At 46.8% G+C, this 22623-nt stretch overlaps 1 protein-coding gene across 2 annotated transcripts; it reads right to left on the reverse strand.

The window, feature by feature from the left end:
* Positions 1-376: 376 nt before the first annotated feature.
* Cdc42ep3 (CDC42 effector protein 3) lies at positions 377-21233 on the reverse strand. 2 transcript variants are annotated; one of them, XM_034514583.2, is made up of 2 exons: positions 20937-21233; positions 377-2086 (listed from the first exon to the last, which is right to left on the reverse strand). In XM_034514583.2, the coding sequence occupies exon 2, from the start codon at positions 1859-1861 to the stop codon at positions 1094-1096; it is 768 nt and encodes a 255-aa protein (XP_034370474.1). In that variant the 5' UTR covers positions 1862-2086; positions 20937-21233; the 3' UTR covers positions 377-1093. The 2 variants fall into 2 exon arrangements, with proteins under 2 accessions (XP_034370474.1, XP_076798417.1); XM_076942302.1 differs by lacking the exon at positions 20937-21233 and adding an exon at positions 6631-6884.
* Positions 21234-22623: the final 1390 nt, after the last annotated feature.

Here is a 22623-nt window from a genome sequence, read left to right on the forward strand (position 1 = left end):
CTTTTACTAGACAGTCTTAAAATCTTTTCTGTTCCTGTTCATGACTGTAAATGAGCATGCTCATTTTAGCATTTACTCTTTATTGCGTGGTATGATGTTCCCAAGTAATGTGGGCATGAGCTAACCTTAAATACCTACCTCCCCTCCAGTCCCTGCAGAAGTATCACCCTGTACCTCCACACCTTACAATTCACTGTGGTCCTATTGGAAATACAGTAACACATGAGCAGCAGGGGGCGGGGGGGGGGAAGGAGATGCATAGGGTTGGGTTGGTTTTGTGTTTTTTCAAATACACATACGTAGTTTACAAGGAAGCCCCAACGGAAACAAGACAAACGACACTTGATGTATTATGTATAAAACGTAGACTCTGCAATAAAAAGCCAAAGGCACATAAAAATATATTTCAACTTTAAAAATAACTTAGTTACAGTAACACCTTGCTTGTTTTTAACCCACATGTAGCTGACAGTCAAACTTTTGCAACATAGAAATAATATACAGGGTTATATAAGAGCCACAAGGAAAAAAAAATCCCAAATCCCATAAGGTTGTTCGAATATGAAAAGAGAGTAAAATCTTAACACTGGAGAACTCGCTATGGTGAACCCAAGAGATCCAATATACAAAAGAGTCTAGAAAAAAAGTGTAGGTGCTAAGTAAGTTTGATTTCCTTCTTACAACATGCCGTAAATGGCCTTGGAGAGGCCCGCAGACCTAGCCCTCCTGACAGCCTGGACTTGCACATGTCTACAAACAAACAAACGAAACTGAGCGTGGTTGTGTATCAGCAGTGCCTGCTGAGAATGAGCTCTGACTCACTTCCTCCTTTTTCTGTTTTTTTTTTTTTTTAATTTTTAAAAATTATTGTTTTCAAAATTTTTGCAAACAGGGCATGATGGTTAAAAAAATATTTTGTAGGAACAGGAGCGTTATTTTAGAAAATGCATCACATGGCTGCAAAAAAAAAAAAAAAAAAAAAAAAAAAAAAACCAGTCAGAGAAGCTCTTTCCATCAGCTGTGGTTAGTTGATATTTTGTTTTTCTGCTTATTTTGGTACCTCTTACTCCGAAGAAAAAGAGCTGACTCCTGGTTACTTATTTTTATCCATGACATTCAGGACTTCATCCAAAAGTGAGGGCCCAAGATCCAACTGCAGGGAGAGCAGGGAGCCCGTCAGGTCGGACAGAGATTCTTCTGATTTAGTCTTTGACTTCACCAGCTCACAGGAGGAGGCAGGATGCTCAAACATGTCATCCGCTGGCCAGTCGGAGTACTGTTCAGACAGGCTGGAAGAGTGGCTGTCCCTGCCCTGGCTGGACTGAGAAGCGGAACCACTGGAGCCCCACGAGGTGTCTCCCTGGTGGACTGTCCCATTCTCTAACAGACTACTTTTCTCCTGAACTTTCTCTTCCATGACAGGCTCACAGCTGAGCCTTGGTAACTTAGGACGCCCAAAGGACTCCTGCTTGGAATTAAATGTCACTGGTGACAATAAGGGCAGCATGAGAGCCTGGGACCCTCCAATTGTTGGGAGGGAGATGGCATTTTTGAGCACTGGGGAGGGTGTTTCTGTGAACATTGAGTCCGAGGTGCTGTTGGCCCGGAAGAAGTCGTTATGCCCCGGGAACTGGCCAGAGAGTCCTTTCTCTTGGTTTCCAGGCAAGAGCTCATAGTTCCCTTGAAGAAAGGAAATATCTCCAAAGACATCATGCTGGCCCTCTTTGCCGATGTGAATAGTGTGACGAAAGTCCCCCAAGGGAGGACTGATCATATCAGGGGACAGAATGTCCCTCAGTTTAAATTTCTTTCCCTTCTTGTTGTTGGCCGCTTTCAGGTAAATTGGGGTCTTGGCTGGCATCTTGGAATCTGAGAATGTCTATTTCACAGACCAGGAAAAGGGTGACCTTCTTCACGGGTATCCCACACTTCCAAAAAGTCCTTTTTGGTAAGAATTGTCACATCATTTCTTCTCAAAGTGGATCTAAAATGTGACGGTCTGAGAGATCTTGCTCAGTGCAGGGCCACGTGGGTCTTTCTGGAGAGCCAGTTACATTATCCAGTCCCTTCTACAGCAAGGAGAAACCTGGAAAAGAAACCAGAGCAGGTTGTGATCGCCCGCCTTTAGAGTCCTCTCAGGCCTGCCATTCCCCCAGAATATTATTCCAGTGCCTGGAAACAATGGCAAGGCCAGCTCCCATCTAAAGCCCAACTTCCTACTACTAACTGGGATAAGAACTTTAGCCTCAGCAGGGGTTCACTAACAAATCCTTGATTCTTAGTTGAGGTACTTAGGCCCTAGGCTAAGCATCAGTACTCTTTAAACATAGCTACGGACATGGCTTTCTGAACACACCTGAGATTTTCACCTCCTTCTCTTCTCAAAACTGATGTCAAGGGACTAGAGACATAGCTCAGTGGTTAGAAGAATTTGCTGTTCTTATAGGGAACCTGGGTTAAGTTCCCAGCACCCACATTGGGGTTTACAACTGCCTGCAACTCCAGGGGATCTGATGTGTTCTTCTGACCTCCGTGGGTAGTAGGCATGCATGTATGTGGTACACTACATATGTGCAGGTACTCATACACACACAATATGAAAGACCTGCCATCAACATAGCACCAACTGGGTCTGTTTAAAATTATATCTCTTTGCTTTGAATGCACACTAACAAGACTGACAGTGATTTATTGTTGAGTTCTGCACACAAACGAAATTAAATGACTAGCCCTAAAGGAGGCTGGAAATTAACATTTAGTAAGTGATGCTAGTATATAAGGACTCAAGAACACCTCACTAGAATGCATTCTTACAAATGGGGGAATAAGACTAAGGATGGGGGAGGGGCGCCAACACTCTGGTAGGATAGAGAAGAGCTGCAGCTGGAATCCAGGTGTGGTAGAGAAAACACTGAGCCATCTGTCGAGGACTCCAGCATGAACTGGTATTCTGGCATGAAAGAAAAAGAACTGTTCCATTTCAAGACACACTGTGACCATGTATAAGTTGAGCTGTCCCTGAGATCATCACTGATAAGGTGCATCGCCTTGTCTCTGGGAGGTGAGGTTCTAAAGTAAGCCTTCCCGCCTCCTGGTGTTAAAGCCTTTGCAGATCCAACTGTGACTTGCTTCTACCCAGGGAAATATGGCAGCAGTCACTCCCTGGTTAGGTTACATTATAGAAGACCCCATCTGAGCTGAAGAGTAGAAAGGAGAAAAAGAAAAGGAGAACAAAGGAAGGGAGGGGGTATAGAGAGGGGGCGAAAAGAAAACTATGTGTAGAGGTGCTCACACCTGACATGCACCTGACCTCACAGGTGTCCATGTACCTGACCTCACAGGTGTCCATGCACCTGACCTCACAGGTGTCCATGTACCTGACCTCACAGGTGTCCATGCACCTGACCTCACAGGTGTCCATGCACCTGAGCAAGCTCCCTTTCTGGCTTTGAAGTAGAAATCGATTTGCCCCATCTAGTCTCTGATAACACACATAGTTCTGGCTGGAACCTTGGTCACATCCTAGTGTGGCCCAGGTTCTAAGCCCTGGCCAGGTACCCACAGAAACCATGACTTAATAAGTGGGTACCAATGCAGGTACAATGTTAAAACCAAAGCATCTTCCCTGTAGATAGTATTTGACGCAGGCATAAGTGACAGCTGTGAGGAAGAAGGTCCAGGAGGAGTATCAGTACTTCCCTTGCTGATGAAAAACTAACCTGAAAATCCCCCATCATTCCACCAACCCCAAGAGCTGATACAGAGAGGCTAAACTCACATGACTCTTCTGAAATCTCTCACCCTGCTTCTCCTGCCCCACCCTGACCAGTCCTCTGACACTGGGACTGACAATACTCTTGGGACTAGGTCAGACAGTGGCATGAAGACAGTCACACTTGCTTGGCAGCAGCTGGAGGTCTCTCCATCTGTTCCAGATTTCTTTCCTTTCAGCAAGAGTTTTAAACTCACTCAGCAGTGACAGGTGACAAGAGCTAGGCTGTATGTACCACCCACTGGCAAAGGTAACAGCCTACTGTGTGGGAAGCATACTGTCCAGCCAGCCAGGCCTGAGAAGGCAGAGAAGGAGAGTAGGAGACACGCAGCCCCACTTGGCTTTGTGTGTGAGGAGAAGGCCCAGGTCAACAGGTTTGTTCCTGCCAAGACCACAGAGCCAGCAAACATAATAGGACCTCAGGTCCCAACATTCTTAGTTACCTTTGATTTGCGTCTTGTCTCAGTAACAAAAGGTAAGACTACGTAGATGGAGTGGTAGTGAATTCCTGCAATGTCAGCACTGGAGAGGTGGAGACAGGAGTATCCTGACTTCAAGGGTACCCTGGGCTAGTTCAAGGCCATTCTGTGATACTTGAGATCCTATCTCACAAAACAAACAGGAAAAGCTGAAGCCTTGGTAGTCCTAATAAACACCAGTTTCCTTGCCATATAGGTACACAACACATACCCCCTTCCTAGGACCCCAATGATACTTTCCTGTCTCAGGAGATGGTAGGCAAGCCCTGGGAAGAACCACTTCCTGGGGCAGATTATCAACAGGGCCAGGATGGCAGCTGTCTTGGAAAATATTCAAGGCTTGCCACTGATGTGTGCCTGAGGTCTGCGGGGGTATGTAATGCCAAGAAGTATCCAGGGCAGGGCATTCCAATACCAGAGTGTAGTTCTCTGTCTCTGGCAGGGCCACTCACATCTGTTGTGTAAGGGAAGGAGAATGGGGGGTTGTACAAATGAGGAAAGACAAGGCACACTTGCTCCTATCTGAGGGAGGAATGTTCAGTACCAAGGCTTCCTGCCTGGGCCTCTTAGAGCAGCCCCTGCCTGGCTACAGGATTGTGGGCTTTCAGCTGGAGGTTCCTTTGGCTTAGTAAAGGCTGGGGTTTATATTGGTGGCACTAAGACAGAGACCAGAGATAAGAGGGAAAAAGACAAGGGTAGCTCGGTCAGACCCCAGAGCTAAAGGTGGGTAGAGCAAAAGGGATGCCAGGTGAGGGAAGGTAGCACGGGCAGCCCCAGAGCTAAGGCAGTCGAGTAAGACTACATGCTACAGAGGGGGCTGTGAGGAATCTACAGAAGCAGCAGAGAGTAAGATGACCAACACCATGTGTCAGGCCTCGCAGCTGCCAAAGACAATGGGAGGCTGGTTTGATTTTTAAGAGGGGGAATTATTGGGCAAAACCATCAGCTCTCTCATGTAAAGGAGTTGGCATATACAGTGCTGGGCAGCACCCGGTAATTCTGACCCCATCCTCTCCTCTCCCAGGATTTGTGAAATTCCTGCTTATTGGCTGGTAGGTCCATTTTCCCTTTCCAGGCTCTTGGCTCTTTGGATTGCTTATAGACAGCTAAAGTCTTCCCTAGTAAGAAGTGGCAGGTCCTGGAAAAGGTATGTGTGTCCCCAGCAGCTAGAATCGAATATGACAGCATTTTTATGAGAGCCTCTGCATTCCCACAATGCTCTCTCAGTCACAAGAACCCAAGCGGCTCCTGCTAGAATGTTAAATGTCCCCATTTACAAATAGACACTACTGTGGCCCAGACATTGAGTCAGCCTGAAAAGACCACATATTAGACCCAAGAATGACACACTCAACCAATAGACTAGGTTCCTTGTATGAGGTGGTAAGCCATTTAGAGAGTAAGTACAGTCTCTGGGAATTTAGTTATCTCCCAAGTTACCAAGGGGGTGCATTCCAGAGTCTGTTGGAAATACAAATGCACGCAGAGCAGAAGAAAGAGAAGAGCTTCTGTATCCATGACAATAGGAGTGTGAACAGTAGCTTCCATGCAGGGCAGCTGGATGATGTCTTTCCTACTAGCGAGTCATATGCCCTTGGACCCAGATTCTACATATAGGGGCATAGTCCACTTAAAGATATAGGAGACACTGTTTACAGGGTATCCAATCACACATGTCTAATAGCCAAGAGCTGGGAACAGTCTAGTTGTCTACCTTCAGAAGATGTGTACAGACGATACAGCCTCCCAAATTAGTAGTATTTACATCTAAGAAAGAATGAAATGTTTAATTCGGCCACAGGGAAAGAGCCCAGGGATGCACATGTTCAAAGGAAGAAAAGGTAGGTGCAGAAGTGAAGTGTGTAAATCTAAGTATGTCGGCTTGTACATCTATAAAACACATCAATACGATGCACAAGAAACTAACAATGGTGACTGTCCTCAGACAGCCAAAGTGAACGGGAAAGGACAAAGGTGAAAAGGAGACAGCCATGCTCATCCTTTGTGATGTCAGTGTTCTGAACCACTGAATCAATTGGCTATTTGAGTAATAAAAATAGAACTCAATGTGTATGGCTCAGACAATGTATTAGAGAGCTGATTTTGCACGAGGTACTTCAATCTGGCAAAATCCAGGTGTCACAGGATGAGTGTTTATTACAGTGATTCAGTCAGGACTCTACCACCATCATGGACTCTAGGGCATCTAGGCACAGAGGGTGCTGGTCACTGACACTGGGCCATCCTGCATCTTCACCCATTTCCTGTGATCAAGAGTTCTCTGTTCAAGCTCCAGTGTGTCCTCTCTTTAGCATTTGTGTATGTTCACTATTATCCTGGATCTTTTAAAGACAGAAAGGAAGGTTTCTATGCACAGACCTTTCTCAAAAACCCATGCCTTGACTCTGAGATCTGAAGTCTTCATGACTGCAGATTGTGGTTTTCCTTCCCAGGACAGAAATGAAGAGGAGAGCTGGTAACACTCATCTGGGAAGTTATACTCCTTAGAAAGCAAACAAACAGAAGGGGCCGAGCTCCCAGGCAGCCATTCGGCATCCTCTCCCAAGGAGACAGACTACCCAGCTTCTGATGGACATGCTCCTACTTGCAGGTACCTGTGAGAAACCCAAGATGTCAAGACACAGAGTAAGACCTTAGGGGGTGTGAAAGCCACACCTCTGATAGGGAAGGCAGATGGCTGGGCTGTCATCCCTGTATCAATGTAGGAATTTTATTTACTTGTGACTACATTAAGCATATAAGCAGATGATTAAAAACAAAAACCCAAAACAATAACATCTTAATTATGGGGAAAACTGGACCATTTCTTCACTACTGATCTTTGGTGGGAGTAGGGATGAGAGGGTTTCATAATTAAGGCTTTAGCTTCCATCCTGCTCAGGTCACAGGTATATATCAATACACTCAGTTTTGTTTTCTTTCCTTTTATCTAATTTCTTTTTGATTTATGGAAACAGAGTCTCACTGTATAGCCTAAACTGTCCTAGAACTATGTAGCCCAGGCAGGCCTCAAACTTGAGGGTATCCTCCTGCCTTAGCCTCCCAAGCATTGAGATTACAAGCAAGAGTCGCCATATCCAGCTTGCTTCCTCACTTAAGATGATGGTCTTACCATCTATTTCTTCCGTCATTCCTTTGGCAAACAAAATAATTCTAAACATACTGTCATGGCTATTTTTGGTTGTCAACCTGACTATATCTGGAATGAGCGACAATCCAGAAATGGAGGGTACATCTGTGAGAGATTTCCTGCTTGGTTTACAGTGAGTGAATCCACTTCTAGTTCAGATCTTTGAGGCTGGAAGACACACACCTTTAATCCAATCTTGAGGTAAGAAGACATAGCTTTAGTCTGGACTACACCTTCTGCTAGAAGTCTATATAAGGACACAGAAGAAGGAAGCTATCTTTGCCTGCTTGCCCTCGCCTTGCTAGCACATCCTTCCTTTCCTGGCATCGGACCCTATCTCTTTGGGATTCCACATATAAAGAACATCAGCTGAAACCTCAGCCTGTGGCACTGAACAACCACTAGATCCTTAGACTTTCTATTTACAGCTACCATTGTTGGATTGTCTGGACTGCAGCCTGTAAGTCATTCCAATAAATCATATATTTATATATATGGAGAGTGGGGGGAGAGAGAGTGTGTGAGAACGTGAGAGAGAGAGAGAGAGAGAGAGAGAGAGAGAGAGAGAGAGAGAGAGAGAGAGATTCATTCCATAAGTTCTGTGACTAGAGAATTCTGACTAATAATACACATACCAAAATAAGTAAGCACACAGCAAGGACAAGGGGGTTATAAAAAATAACAAATTACTGACTGAAAAATCAGTTCCTGGATTGCTCAGAAGTGAGTGTTCTGGCAACTTACTAGGTTCTGAAAAGAACAAAGAGGTTGAAATTTTGAGGGAAAATCCATTTATTTTAAGAAAGGAATGCTTGGTTTATCTGCTAATTATTTTTAGATTAATTCTTGGTTGGGAGAAGGATACAAAAAAAAAAAAAAAAAATGCCCTGCATCCTGCAAAACAGGTTGCAATGTTAATTCAAAACACACATGAGAAAACAAGGGCAGGCTGTGTGAGCTGAGGATGATGCCTTCCTGAGGGACCCCTGCTTCTTTTCCTCTCCTCTACTTGTAGGAAGTGAGTTGGAATTCAACTTCCCCTTTCTGACTTAGAAGTCAGAAAGAGCCATGCTCACATCATTCAAGGACACACAACTCAACCTTCTTTCCCCACCACTGCCCCCCAAGTCTCTACTGGGGATGGAACCCAGAGCTTGGCAAATGACCAGGCACTGAATCACTAAGCTACATCCCCAGCTCCAGATTCGACCCTCTCTCCCTTTTGCCCCAGCAGTCACCACGGAGCCCTCCCTTAGCACCCAGCAGCAGCAGCACCATTTGCACATTAACAAACAAAAAATATATATTGTTACTCTTTCCTGTGTAAACGAACAGTCTTAAGGAGACACGATGGAATGACCACCTGCCTCCACCTTGCTCCTGGCCCAGAGCATCTTCTGCATGTTTCTCTGTGACCATCCAGGAGGATAAAATAGTAACTTCTCGTCCCTCCATGGCATTCAGACTCCTAAACTGTGCTGGTCCCTGGACTGTACTCTTTGGAAGGGATAAAGGCTACCTGGAATGTGTTTCTACATGTCCTGCGGAGGGCAACTGGAGGGCAACCAAGTAAGGTGAAAGAAAGGTCTAAAAGAAAACTAATGGGACACTAATCTTTAGTCATCTGAAGGATTCATTTCATTGTAATGAAGAAGAGAGGAGGAGACAAGGACACGGAGTTTGACTTTCCTCTAGGGAGGAACTAGAGAATCAGAATTCTTGAAAGATGGGATGGGGGCCGAGGGAGCTAGAGAGAGGCAATGCACACTCCACAGAATGAGGGCCTCGCAGCAGAAGCCAGAATCTGGAGCCTCCCCCTGGGTGCATGGAAGCCTTTTACAGGGGATACACTCATCTATTTCCCTGGCTCCATTTCACACTCCCCTATAAACAGGTCCACAGACTTGTCCCTGAAAAGGCTTTCTGTTCAAACACAGCTATGCTTTCACTTGCTAATGACTAGACAACCTTTGCTATCAGGAAACTTAAACATCATCACCAAGCACTCCGTACGCCAGTCCTTTTGCAACTCTGGCAGGGGCAAGGGTGCTCCTCTATGGGAAAAAAAAAATAATTCACAGAAGAATTTTGATATTAAACATTTAACAATGAACTTAAAGGGGGTAGAACAAGGCCAGTAAACTACCCTGCCACAGCATCTCCCAGGGCATGTTTTCCATATTTCTAGGCTGTTCTACTCCACCCATCCGAAGATAAGATGCCTTTTCTATCTTTAGAGTCTTATCTTCTGCCCATGGTTCTTAAACTGAGGGCAGTTTTGCCTCTTGCAAAACTGTGAACTTCTATGAGTCCAAAGTTCCCAGCTGCGGAGCTCGGGCCTGCAAATCCTCACCAGCCTGAGCAGGCTCTATTTTATGGACCTACTCAGAAAGTCTGATACACCTACCTTTAATTATTTATAAATGGACGTCTCACTTATGATTAAACAACAGCCTGTATTTACTTTCCTTTTATAACCCCAATTATACAGGGAGCCACAAATGCCATGTGGGAGACTCACTACTAATTTATGTACACTCCTTACATTTACAGAACTTAATTGCACTATTTAAAAGATTTTTAAAAGCAAAACTAAATGACAGGACGCCTACCTCCCAAGGTTCCAACACTTATGAAGAGAGCCCATTAGGGCATTTTTTTCCCCTTATGAACGTGAGTTACAAGGGCAGACTATATGGACATTGATTCCTAACAGTTATTAACAAGGTAGGCCGAGGGCAAGTTCTCTCATGCCTGGTTCATTTTGCATGACTGGTTTTACTGAGACTTAGCCTCCGTGCTTGCCAGAAGCACCCAGCAGGCCCTCAAGGACTGATGGGTAGGAGTCCAACAAGGACATCACTGTGAACTTCTCACATGCTCCGTAACTAATGGATCCAACTTCGTCTGCGACCATACAAAGACAGTATCAATACAGAAATATTTTGACCCTCTTGTTTACAGCACTGTTCAGTCTTTCCAATTCTTGCCAAAAGCCAGGATCTCCCAAGACTGCCTAGATGCTCAAACAGTAAAGCGGAACAAAGCCTGCTAACATTTACATCGGCAGTTGCTTGTGTGGAACTCCAGATCTGACAGTGGGAACCTAGAAATTCAGACTATGGACTCTTCAGAGGCCTGAAGAGAGGATGTCGCTACTCCTTTGCTGTTATGATCCATTCTCAAATTGGACATTCCGAATACTCTGTTTCTCCATTGTGGTCTCAAAAGGGACAGATTGGGGATTTCCGAGTTATCCTGGTATCTTGTTAGGGCTGATTATAATCACCCATGCTCTCTGAATGGGCTAAAACCACAGGTTTCTCTGCATCACATCTGCTCTGGCTATGTGGCCATTTCACTGCTGACCATTTGTACAGGAGACTCCCTCTGTTAACTACATGCTTGTCTATATTATATACACATATCTGAATGAATGCAGACTGTATGTGTTCCTCAAAGCACCAAGCTCTTTACTGGAAAGATTTGAATCCTTGCTTTAGATCCTTCAGCTTTTCAAAGCTCTAACTAGGTTGGAATTCTTCTATGAGCCCAAAGTGGGCTTGCCTCCTATATCAATCACAAAGCACACAGTAAACTTCAAATTTTGAAATAGCCAGTTCGATTTTCTGTCACAGGAGACAGGTTGATTGGCTCCAAGAAACCAACTCACAGTGCAAACTGACTCTGTAGATGAGGCAAATCTGAAATGCCTTGCTCTTTAAAGAATTTATACATGTAATGGCTGATAGATATGTGCTTGCTGTGGGCCAGGTAAGCACTCATGAAATACTTAGGACACACCACCTAGGACACATTAAGCCCATGTTTCAGGTCAATCAGTAGGAGCCAGAATTTCTGACACATCTGTTCCATCAACTGAATAACATGATACGTACCAATCAAAATGATTGCTCCTAAAGTCCAACAGCACCAGAGAAAAGGATGTGCAGAGACTGTAACTGTAATAGCAATGGGCAGCAGACACCAACCTGACTTTGCCAGACACCCACAGTGGACGAAAAGGGTCCCACACAGTCACCTTTCTGACACACCACAGCTTCTTGCTAATTCTGCTATTATGCAACACAATATCAAAAGGAATTTGACTTTGTGGTTGGTTAAAGTCAAAAGATTAAAAATTTAAAGCAACAAGAATACCTCTGGGCCTCAAGGGAAAACAAACAAACAAACAAACATTCTGTTCCTAGAAAATATCCCGTGTTGTTATTTCTCTTCCCAGAGGAAGCACATGCATGTGACCGTGAGGGATCTCAGGGCTCGACTGCCCTGGGGACAATGGCTCCCTCTGTCCATGGCTATTCACACTTCCCTCCTAACTTTCTGGAACCAAGAACTCTGTATCCCAAGGTGGAATGTCTTCCTTACCTTCTTACCATCAAACACAATTCATAACATCCTCTGAGACCTGCTCAAGAGCCATTTCCTTCCGGGAGGAAGTTTTCTGACTCACCTCACGTAATCCTGCCTCAATGCTGCCTGGCTTCTGGGCTTTCTTCTTAGGTCTGTGTAGAACTTGTGCCATTTGTTATTTTCCTGTTTTCTGCCTTTGTGATTTTTATGCCCATCTCAAAAAGAGTAAGGTAAGTCATGATACTCTAAATGAGAGCTCCTGTTGGGCCTTTTTACATGCTGGCCGCTAACACAAGTCCCTCAGATTTCACTGCAAAAGCTCTTATTCTCTTTCTGCCCATCTATTATATCAAGGGCCTGTAATAGGTGAGCCAGATCTAGCTCCTTACCTGCTTTGGTAAATAAAGTTTTATTGGAACACACAGTGAATGGGGACTTGTTTCTGTACTCTCCACAGCACAGCAATTCTCCTCAGAGGGGAGCCTGGCAGGCACCCTCAACAAGTAACAAAACAAATGTCTACAGACATTTTCGATCCTGTGACCTTAGGTGGAGAGGAGTAGCTAGTGGCACCTCATTGGACACAGAGCAAACCCGTTGTTGAACAGACACCCATTCCTAAAACAGTCCCTCAAAGAAAGCGATCAGGCCTCGAGCCTCAATAGACTGAAGTTGAGAGACTGCAGCAGAATCACCACAGCCAGAATCACCTGGGCAGAGACTACATGTGTCCCTCAAAGGACCAGACCCCTCACTGAAATGTCTGAACCCTTGCTTTAGATGCGTGCAACTCTACAAAGCTCTTGTCTGCCCCCATGCTTCTATCACACCCTGCACATGGCTCCAGCTACCACTTCTAATGATAACTTCTGGAGTAGAACTTCAGCTCACACTGGCCTACTTAAGTCTAGACTAGAACCACTCAAAGCGGTCCATGGACCAGACCAGTCCACAGGTAAAGAAACAGAAAGTAAGTTCTTAGAAACTTTTGACATTACCATAGCAACCGAGCATACAGTCGGTGTTTCTTTTCTCACTAAAGTGGTTTATGGTAAGTCTGGGGCTTGTACACTGTTGATCTTGCTGTGTGGGGTCTGAGCTATATATTTCACTATGCACAGTAAGTGTAAGTATAATTCTGCCTCAGACTGGAAATTGAAATCACTAAGCAAAATAGTGACTCTTCTCAGAGTTTGAAGCACTGTATTTCTCTCCTGCATTCTGGGGTTCCTCCCTTTACTTTCCTGGGAAACTCTATCTTCCCTCCCTCTGACTACCCATGGTGAGGGCCTTCTGTTCTTTCTTCTCTTTCTTTGTAAATGGCAAAACCCAGCTGTCATCTCAACCTCTCCCTAGCTTCATTCGTCAAGTCCAAAGTCCTATCATGAGTCTCCTCATTCCATGATCAAATGCCCTGTTGTGCATTTGCCTCTCTTCCTCTTTATCGTCTTGCCTAGAATCCTACCCATAATCCTAAAATCCTTTAGAGGCAGGCCCACCCTTTCAGCCTGGAGATAGGACGGCACATGACCACACAGGCAAACCAAGGAACTGCCCAGCCCGGCAGCTTTAGCTTTTCTTCCTGTTGCCAAGGCCTCTGGAGCTCCTTAGCATCCTGTGTGAATCTGACATCTACCAACCATCACAGTGTATTTTAGTTACTGCTTCCTTGAATATTACCCCAAACCCAATTAGGCTGTCATCTATGAGAATGAATTATTTTACTCATAGAAGGAACTAAAGAGAGTATATATTTGTGAATGTTATTTAAAGGGGAAATGGCTTCTACCCATGCCTACAAAGTACAGACAAGTGTCTTAAGTTAAAGCCACCTGCCATTCAACTCTTCTGATTACACTCAAGTTCAACTTAAACAGTACGATTTGGGAGAAGCGATGAGCCCACTCTGCTGACCTCTCCTCTCAAGTGGAAGTGAGTTCAAGAGAACTTGGCTCATGTGACCTAAAAGCATATGAGGAAATATCAGGAAACCACAGTGGGCATCCTATAGCAAAAGGAAGCCTGGGTGGGGCCTGTGACAGCCACAGAGAGGACTCCACTTCATTTGAGAACAGCTTTCTCGAGGCTTACAGAGGATGGAATGTCCTAAGGCCCAGCAAATACTTGTCTCCATTTGGTCACTGTGCAGAGCCTTTGAAAAAATTATAGTCAAATTATTTTCAAAAGAGGATAAGATTCCTTGTCAATTGTGGCATCTATTTGTAGTGCAATTGAGATCTTTGCATTGAAGAAATATGGCCAAGCAGGCCCTATAGTCCACTCAGCACCTTGATTCCTTTGCTTCTTTGGAGAGAGCTGCTAGGTGGGAAGATTACGTATGACACTGACTTTGGCAAAGCCTGAGGAGGGCCCTGATGTTAGAACAATGACTTGACGGACAGAGCAGCAGTATTTCTCTCTAGACAGCAGGGGACCCACAGGGACCCCTCCATGTGCCCCTGATAGACCAGGGTGTAGAATTACCTTGTAGGACTTCAGTAGGGGCAGGATGAAGTCAATAAGAATCAAGCGAATAAGTAGGAAGTCCTGCATTTGGGTTAAAGCTCATTATGTAATCACATAAGTGCAGAAGGAGGCAGGATGTGGCTGGCAGCTCTTATGAAAACAGACCTGGGCATCTTAGCTTACCACAAGCTTGTGAGCTGAAGTGCCAGTGGAGAAAGCTGGAAGCTCCCTTGCACAGACCCCAACCAGACCTTTCTCCATACCCTGCTGTGTTGGAACCGATCTGGAGACCCCATGTTATACGGTGCTCTCCAAGCCAGTGCTCTTCTCAATACTTTCTACCAGCTCATAGCATTTCTGTCCCCCTTCTTGGTGTCACAGTGCTAATCGGTGCCAGTGACTTCCTCTTGAGACTTGAGTTTCCTCCTCTGCAAACTCTAAATAGAATTGTGGGCATCTTCTTGGGGCATGAAGTGCCTGGCAAGTGACTGGAAGGCAATGAGCCCCAATCCAAGAGAAAGGTAGATATTAGAAATAGTGACTCTGAAAGAGCAGAGCTGCACAGGTGGGCTTTGGAAACTCATCATCGGAAGCTGCTTTAGTCTGGGTTCTCTAGAGGATCAGAACATATAGAAGGACTATATAGGGATTCATTGGAATGATCTACAAGCTGTTATGTAGCCAGTCCAACAACGGCTGTCTACCAATGGAAGGTGCAAGAATCAATCCAGTAGGAGTTGTTCAGTGCACAGGGCTGATGTCTCAGCTGGTCTTCAGGATAAGCCAGACTCCTGAAGAAGTAGGCTCCCATGCCAGTGATGGCAAAAGGACAAAGAGGGCAAGCTTCCTCCTTCCAAGTCCTTTTCACAGATTGTCATCAGAAGGGGCACCCCAGATTAAAGGTGTATCTCCTCACCTCTCAAGATCTGCATTAGAAATGGGAATTTCCATTTCAAATTACTTAGCGACATAAATCTGTTACAGGTGTACTCAGCTGCTTGAGTTTTAGCTAATTCCAGATACAGTAAGGATGACCACCAAAAATAGCCATCACAGAAGTTTCTTCCAACTTTATTTCTTTATTTCTTTTAGGCTTTAGGATCTGGACACCTAATTGATTAAAGTATAAAGTCTTCCAAACGATGCGGCTCCAAAAGTCAAACTTCCTGCCCAAGACAAAACTGAGCATGAAGCAATCCCTGTTTTACTCCATACACAACACCCACCAGGTTCCCCACCAGGCTGGTGGCAGCAATCACCTCTCCCCACGTGAGCCACTGGATTAAAGAGTCCTTCATGAAGAATCCAGGATAAAAGCCTCCAGCTTGAACATGAGCTAATCTTACCATTACACCCCAACTCAGCATGACTAGAAGACATTTTATTCTGAAGACATCTAAAAGTGACAACACCACATGCAGTTTAGTGCTAGGACCTGCCCGAAGGGAGCCATGTATCTATAAATATGACCTTCAGGATGTCACCAGAACAAGACAGATTCCCAAATGTGTAAGCTGTCCAAACAGAAGCCTGTCTTTGAAGTTCCTGCCTTCCAGCCTGCTCTGGCTCCTTAGAGAACTACAGGACTGTTCTCCAGCCCAAGGCCCCTCTTTATTGTTAGCAGGATAGGTCACATGGATACTGGTTTATTGAAATCTAGAGCTAGGGATGATCTGAACTCATCAAACACCAAATCCTGTTAGAGATGAGAAACAGGCTTCCAGAGGCCTGAATCACAACCATACGGATCCATGTCAAGCTGCCAACCTGTGTTTTCAGATCAGTCCTTGCTACCTCTGCCTGGTCCCAAGCAGAACCACTACTGAGTTCCTCCAGCATCTACCGCCTTCAGCTCAGCAGGCTGCAAGGCACACAACACACAAGTCATCTGTGCAACTGTGGCTTGGTGCTTCCAGAGTGAGTTTTCTACCACAGTAGTCCTGCAGCCATTGTGAGGGCAAAACAATCTGAGACGAGGCAGTAGAAGCTCTCTCCACTGGGAGTCACTGCCTGGGGGTATAGTGGGTACTCTGCAAAGCTGTGCAGGAAGGGGGCTGGGACATCATCAAACTGACTTCCTGCGGTTGCCTTTCCTGGTCTTTCTGAGTCTTCAGGAATGCTTTAGGTATCAATCCCACTGGGTCACTACAGGATGTGACCACTTAATATTGCTTAAGAGCCAAAGGCTAGGCCAGTCCTAACTTTCTGAAACACACAAACAGCTTCCAAACCACTAAAACCTTTGGTTTTAAAAATGTCCTCCTCTTGAGGTCTCTTGTGAGGGCCATTTAGGCAGGCACTAATGACCAGAGACCGACTGAGACTCATCGGCTTCCATAGTCTGGCTACTTAGGAAGGGGGTGGTGGAGGTGCACTGTGGGTATGGTGGCATTTGTATATAGTTCCAGCACTCGGGATGCTGAGACAGATGGATGGGGAGTTCAAGGTCAGAAACAAAACCACAAGACAGCCACCGTTTTAATGTCTGTTTCCTACTAGAAAGCTCTAAGGTTGTATTCAAAAGCTGCTTTTCCACAATGGCACACTTAGTCTGGCACCCCACTCTGTAAAAGTTGTCACTGAAGTGCATCAAGGCCAAAGGGGGAAGAAATTCCGTGGCTGATTGCTAATTGTTGTAGATGCGGCTGGTTACTTAATTTAGTTTGCAGGATGTTGTTTTGTTTTGTCATCTTTAAAGGAAACAGGCAGGAAAAGAGAAAATTCCAAATCAGGTTGGGCAGCCCCAATTCCAACAGCTGTCCCCTTAGTTGTGAAGCAAACCTCAGTCATTTCCAGAGCCTGTCCTGGGATGAAACTGGGACTTCACAGCTGACGGGAAGCAGAGGCCAGGCAGATCATCCTGGGCAAGGGCGCTCTAGCCTATAAGGCTTCTCCATGCTATCTTTCACACCAGACATTTATCTAGCGCTGCCCAGGGCATGTGCACCACTCTCACGGGCCCCCTTCTGCCAAGGACAGAGTTCAGGGCCTTTCTGCCTAACCTCCTGTAGTTCCTAACTTCCCTGGAATTATCAGGGCAGTATCACCACCCAACAGGCACTGAATATCCACTGGGTGCCAGGGGCTGCAAGGCAGGCCCCATGGATGTAATGACATACCAAACATGGTTATTCAGTCCTATTACCTCTGACTGATCCAAGGACACGCCCACATAGAGGCTGTGTTCATTCCTGGATACTGGAGTGCCTTGTCCCCAGCTGGGGCATGGCTTTCTCTTTTCTGAGTTCCACATTTGCCCCTAGTGAATCTCTTTGTTTATGCTATAAACTGTTCAGACCAACTCCAGAAGTTTCACGATAGTTTTACTATAGAAGCACAAGGTCGCCATATACAAGACTGAACCAACCACCCTTAATAATTAAGTAATTCAAGCTGTCTTCCCTCAGGCTGACAATTACTGTCGCCTTCCTCTGGGAGGTGATATGGTGAGCTAGAGGAATGCAGGATGAGTTCCTCTCCAGAGGCCAAAGCCATACAGTAATCATATTTAATATGATTACTCTCATAACCATCACCCAGACAATGGAGGCGTGGCATTCACAACTAGGTCAGATACACCTGAGTTCAAACTGTGCCCTGCCACTTACTTAGCTGTGTAACCTTGACCAAGTTACAGAACTCAAGAGTCTAAGCTCTTGTCTGGAAGAGAAGTACCATACCATCTATCTAAAAGATTAGCTGTGGATATTAAATGAGACAATCACACAAGTCAAATCATTTGTCCACTATTGCACAAGTGATATATGTCAGAGCCAGGCAATGTGTCTAGGTGGTCTTACCCCATGGTAATAATGTCAGGCTTTCTCAATTCTTTAACCCAAAAAGGCAGACTTCCACGTAGAATTGGGCACTCAGGCACACCCACATTTAGGTATGTTCTGTCTAACCTTGGGCAAACTACATCACTAGTCTGTCTTCGGTTATTACACCTGTAAAGTGTAGGCACTGACATACCTTCTTTCATAGAGTGATTGTTTAGCAGTGAAGAGGTTAACGTAGGCACTGAGGAGAGTACTCAGCTTAGCACTGAGGACAGGCTTTGTGGTAGAATTACTTTTGATGTCCATTAGAATTCTCTGAAATCTTAAGAGATTTTATTTTTTTTATTGGCCTGGTTGAATCTACTAGTCTCAAATGGCTTAACTTGTTCTCTGGGAAACAGTGTATTTTAAAATACAATTTTTAGGTTCTTACTCAATGAAAAGAAAAATAGGTCAGTGGGATTCTAGTTAGAAATAAACTAGGCTGAGCCTCTATGAAATCAAACTGAAACAAGGGTAGTAGTCGTCGTTGTCGTCGTCGTCGTCGTAGTAATAATAATAATAATAATAATAATAATAATAAATTGGCACAGTTTTTCTAGGGGCTTTTAGGTCAGGAATTGTATTGCCACCCATTGGCTAAATGCTATATCTAGTGAGCAAAGGACCTGTGAAACTTTGATGGCTTGGTTAAGAACCTTAGTGTGATATAGGTTAAAGAGGCTTTATCCCCAATAATGTTGAATAGCAGAAAATTTATAAATGGAAAAGGCAGCTTTTGTGAACATGTCAGACATAAAACAAAACACCACATTAAAGGGGAAACTGGAGAGCAGACAGGACCAACTGGCTCTGGGAGCCGCTCTGCAATCATGGTTATAGCTTTCTATGCATCTTGGACCACATTTAAATTCACAATAAAAAGCAAAAAAGAAAATGTACAGTAAGTGCTTTACTCTAGCTGCCTCTCTAGGTCCCCTTAAGATATGAGGCAGAATTTCAGGGCTCAGATTAGGGGGGGTGGGAGAGACCTCATCTTACTTCATGTCTTCAGGGGCTGCCACAGCCTCAGCACCATGTTCCAATCATGGAATTCAGAATGCAAATCTCTAGCAGATGAGATGGCTGGAAACAGAAACTGCCACAGACCCAGAAGGCTTCCAAAGTTCTCCTCCAAACATCATCTGTGAGCTCAGGGGCTGGTAGCCCAGGGGCTAGTAGCCGGGTCTTCCCCATGGGCCAGGCCTATTGGAAACCTAGGCACTTCCAGATGGACTGCCAACCATTCCTTGAATATCCATCTTATCCTTTATCTCACACGTTACATTGCCAGACGTTTCACAACCACCTTATGTCTGAGTCCTTCATTCTGAAAAAGGTGTTTGTGTATACTTGCATCTAAACTGCCCATCAAATCACAGTGGAGACGTCTACAGCTGCCCAGAAGTTGTACTCCCTAGCTCAGTTGTTAGTTGAAAGATCTTTTATAAGTCAGACCATTATGGGAGTCTTTTAATGGACTTTGGGATACCCCTGGGGCATCCTGGCTGCTTCCTGGGGAGGCTTATTCCTCCCTGTGATGTTAAGGGGAAGTTCCCAAGTCCGGGTCTGCTATTAAAGCAGGGACATCTGCTACCCTCCTAATATTTTCAAGGCAGCACCCCTCCTCCACCCCCTCCCAGAACTCGAGTATATTGTGAGGGCTACAAGCTGCCAGGGTGAGGAAGAAGCAGAAGGAATCTTTGTCTCCCTAACACATACATCAGTTCCCTCCCCAGAGCCCCCTACACACTACACACATCAGCAGCCTGCTCTCCAAAAATGCACCAAGGCTGCAAAGATTCATGTTCCAGTCCCCGCCTGATATTCCTCTTCCCACCCTCGTTTTAATTCCCTCGCTTTTTTTTTTTAAAAAAAAAAAAACAAAATGTAATTACTTGACTGTCAGCCTGGGCTGCACTCTGGGGCTTTTACTCCTTTCAACACAGATGTGCACCAAGCTTTGATGCTGCTGTCCTCGCAGCTTGTCCCAGCCACAGCCGGCTCGGTAATGTAACATTCAAGTGCGTATTTATTTTTAAACTGACCTCTCCTAGACGGTGCAGTATAAAGCAGGTCCTGCCAAAAAAATATGCTACTTTCTATTTATAAGATGAAACACATGCCTTCCCTCCCAAAGGCGAGAGGGGGGTGGAGTATAATAATTCATAAAGAAAAAAATGACTGGCCAGATCCATTCGTCCTCGAATGGCTGTGTCAAGATACTAAGAAGGAAAAAGAAGAGGAGGAAGAAGAGCAGGAGAAGGAGGAGGAGGAGGAGAAGGAGGAGAAAGAGGAGGAAGAGGAGGAAGAGGAGGAGGAGGAGGAGGAGGAGGAGGAGGAGGAGGAGGAGGAGGAGGAGGTGGTGGTGGTGGTGGTGGTTGTAAAGATCTTGTAAACGCTTCAGTTGTTCAGAAACCGCAGTCAAGAAGAAAAAAAATTTTTTTCCATCTGCCAGATCTGCAGGTTGGAGCCTCAGCTACAATGCGCTGCCTCTGTCAGTGCAGAGACTGCCAGGCTGCGCGGTGCACTCACACGCGCCGGCCGCGCCGGTGCAAACACACAATTAGAGGGGCGCGGTAGCCCAGTATGGTTTGTTCTGATAGAAAGACTCAACACGCGCCCAGAATGGCTGTCAATGGCCCGGAGGGGGCCTTGCTGCCTGCAGCCCCACCCTAAAGAAGTAGGCACCGATGGCAGAGCTCCGCGTCCTGATCCCCCCTCCCGGACATCAAGCATGATGTCCCCTTTGATCCTCTGGACATCAGCTCCAGAAGGCGGTGCTCTAGATTATCCTCGCACCCTCTAAGTCTTACAAGGCCACCATCTGCACTAGCTGGAAGGGGCTTAGGTTGAGGGTCGGACAGACTTACAGGTGGAGAGGCAGCCTGGGCTACACACTCAGCAGCAGTCTCCAAGGCTCCTTGCTTCTGCCCCGGGGCCGGGCGTCGGCCCGGGTCGCCTCCCGAGGGCGCACACACTCCTCGCCGGTGCGCGCAGAATCGGAGGGACGGCGACGGTTCACCGCAGAATCTGCTCCGGGGACTGTGCGCGGCGTCTCCCGGGAGGCCGCGGCTGCGGAACTGGGTTGCCGGCGAGCGCCCCGTGGCTGTGCTCGCAGCGGCAGTTAGAAGCGCCCGCAACGCTGTGCGCGCGGCTGCCCGACGCGCCGCCTCAACCTGCCGAGGGCGGGGTCGCCGGGGAGCGGGGCGGGGCCCGGGATGGGGCGGGGCCCGGGGCGGGGCGGGGCTGCGAGGCCAGGGCAGGGAGGGGAGAAGGGTGCGGGCGGACCCGGATCCTCCCTCCGCTGTACCTGTCCCCCACCTCCCCACCTCCCCACACCCCCAGACTCGCAGGACTGCTGGCGAGGCTGCGGGCTCTTGGAAGACAAAGGGCACCCACTGTCACCTCCCAGTCCCACCGGTGTGGCTTCTCTCAGAGGCAAAGCCGGCTGGGGCTTCCTCGGGCACAAAGAAAAGTGGCGGGGTTCTCCCTTTAAAGAGGGGGATCCCGGAGTGTTGCTATCCGCACGGAGCAGGAGAACAATGGGACTCCGCCCGCACCCGGGACCCTCGTGCTTACCCTCGTGTTCCCGCCTCTCCCTGTCCTACCTACCCCACCTAGCAATGCGGGGCTTCGCAGCGGAGGAAGGGGACCTGCGGGGAAGAAGGGCCACCTGACCAGGTCGCCGCAGCTCCCTAGGGACCCCCTGGCAGCTGTAGCTCTCGGGAGGAAAGAGGAGGGTCGCGTGCTGTCAACGTGCAGCCGGCTCCCCCTGCAAGCTGTCGCCAAAACCCGGAGCGCGGATCTGACGCGCGGGAAACGCTGGGCTGGAGGCTGAGAGCTTGCGGGACGCAGAGAAACGCAGACGCAGCAGGTTTTTCCTGTCGGGAGGGAGGCGTCTCCTCCCCTCCAGGTCCCTCAGAGATTGACCTAAAGCTGCGGAAGCGGGTGGCGGCCCTCCCGGACGCTCTGCGAGGTGGCGCAAGTGGCGCAGCTGCTGCTGCTCAGGACCGTAAAATTCTGCCCGTGGCGACACCTGCGCCTGTCGGTCACCCGGCCAGGGCCTCAGGACGACCCACCCCTCTGTCCCTGGACCTCTGTAGCAACCCAGTGAATGAATGTTAATTGTCTTAATGAGTCGCCCTCTCTTCCTTCTCCCTTAGTCCGCCTGGTTGGAGACAGGAAAAGGTGGCGTTTTCCGGCGTTGAGGTCCCCGCCGGCTTAGTTGACCTGGAAAAGGAGCTGGAACCCTGAGGAGTCGCACGCTCCCGGCCTGGCCCCAACTCTGGGACTCTCAGGTTGCCTGGAAATCCTGGCACAAAGCGGAGCCCCTCCTGGAGACCTTGGCTTCTCCGAGCTCTATCGGCTTCAGGTCATCACAAGGGTGGGCGTCCCCGAATCCGAATCGCTCTGAAACCTTAGAATGGGGTGCACTTTAAGCCTGCGTCCTAAACCACGGTCCACTTTAAGGTGAATTTTAAAAGGAAGTGGACACAACTGTTCGGGAAAGCAAAATACTTGGGTGGAGTGTTAAAAGCCTCAAAGAAAATAATAGTT

This window comes from Arvicanthis niloticus, chromosome 11, assembly GCF_011762505.2.
Source record: "Arvicanthis niloticus isolate mArvNil1 chromosome 11, mArvNil1.pat.X, whole genome shotgun sequence".
Classification (NCBI taxonomy): domain Eukaryota; kingdom Metazoa; phylum Chordata; class Mammalia; order Rodentia; family Muridae; genus Arvicanthis; species Arvicanthis niloticus.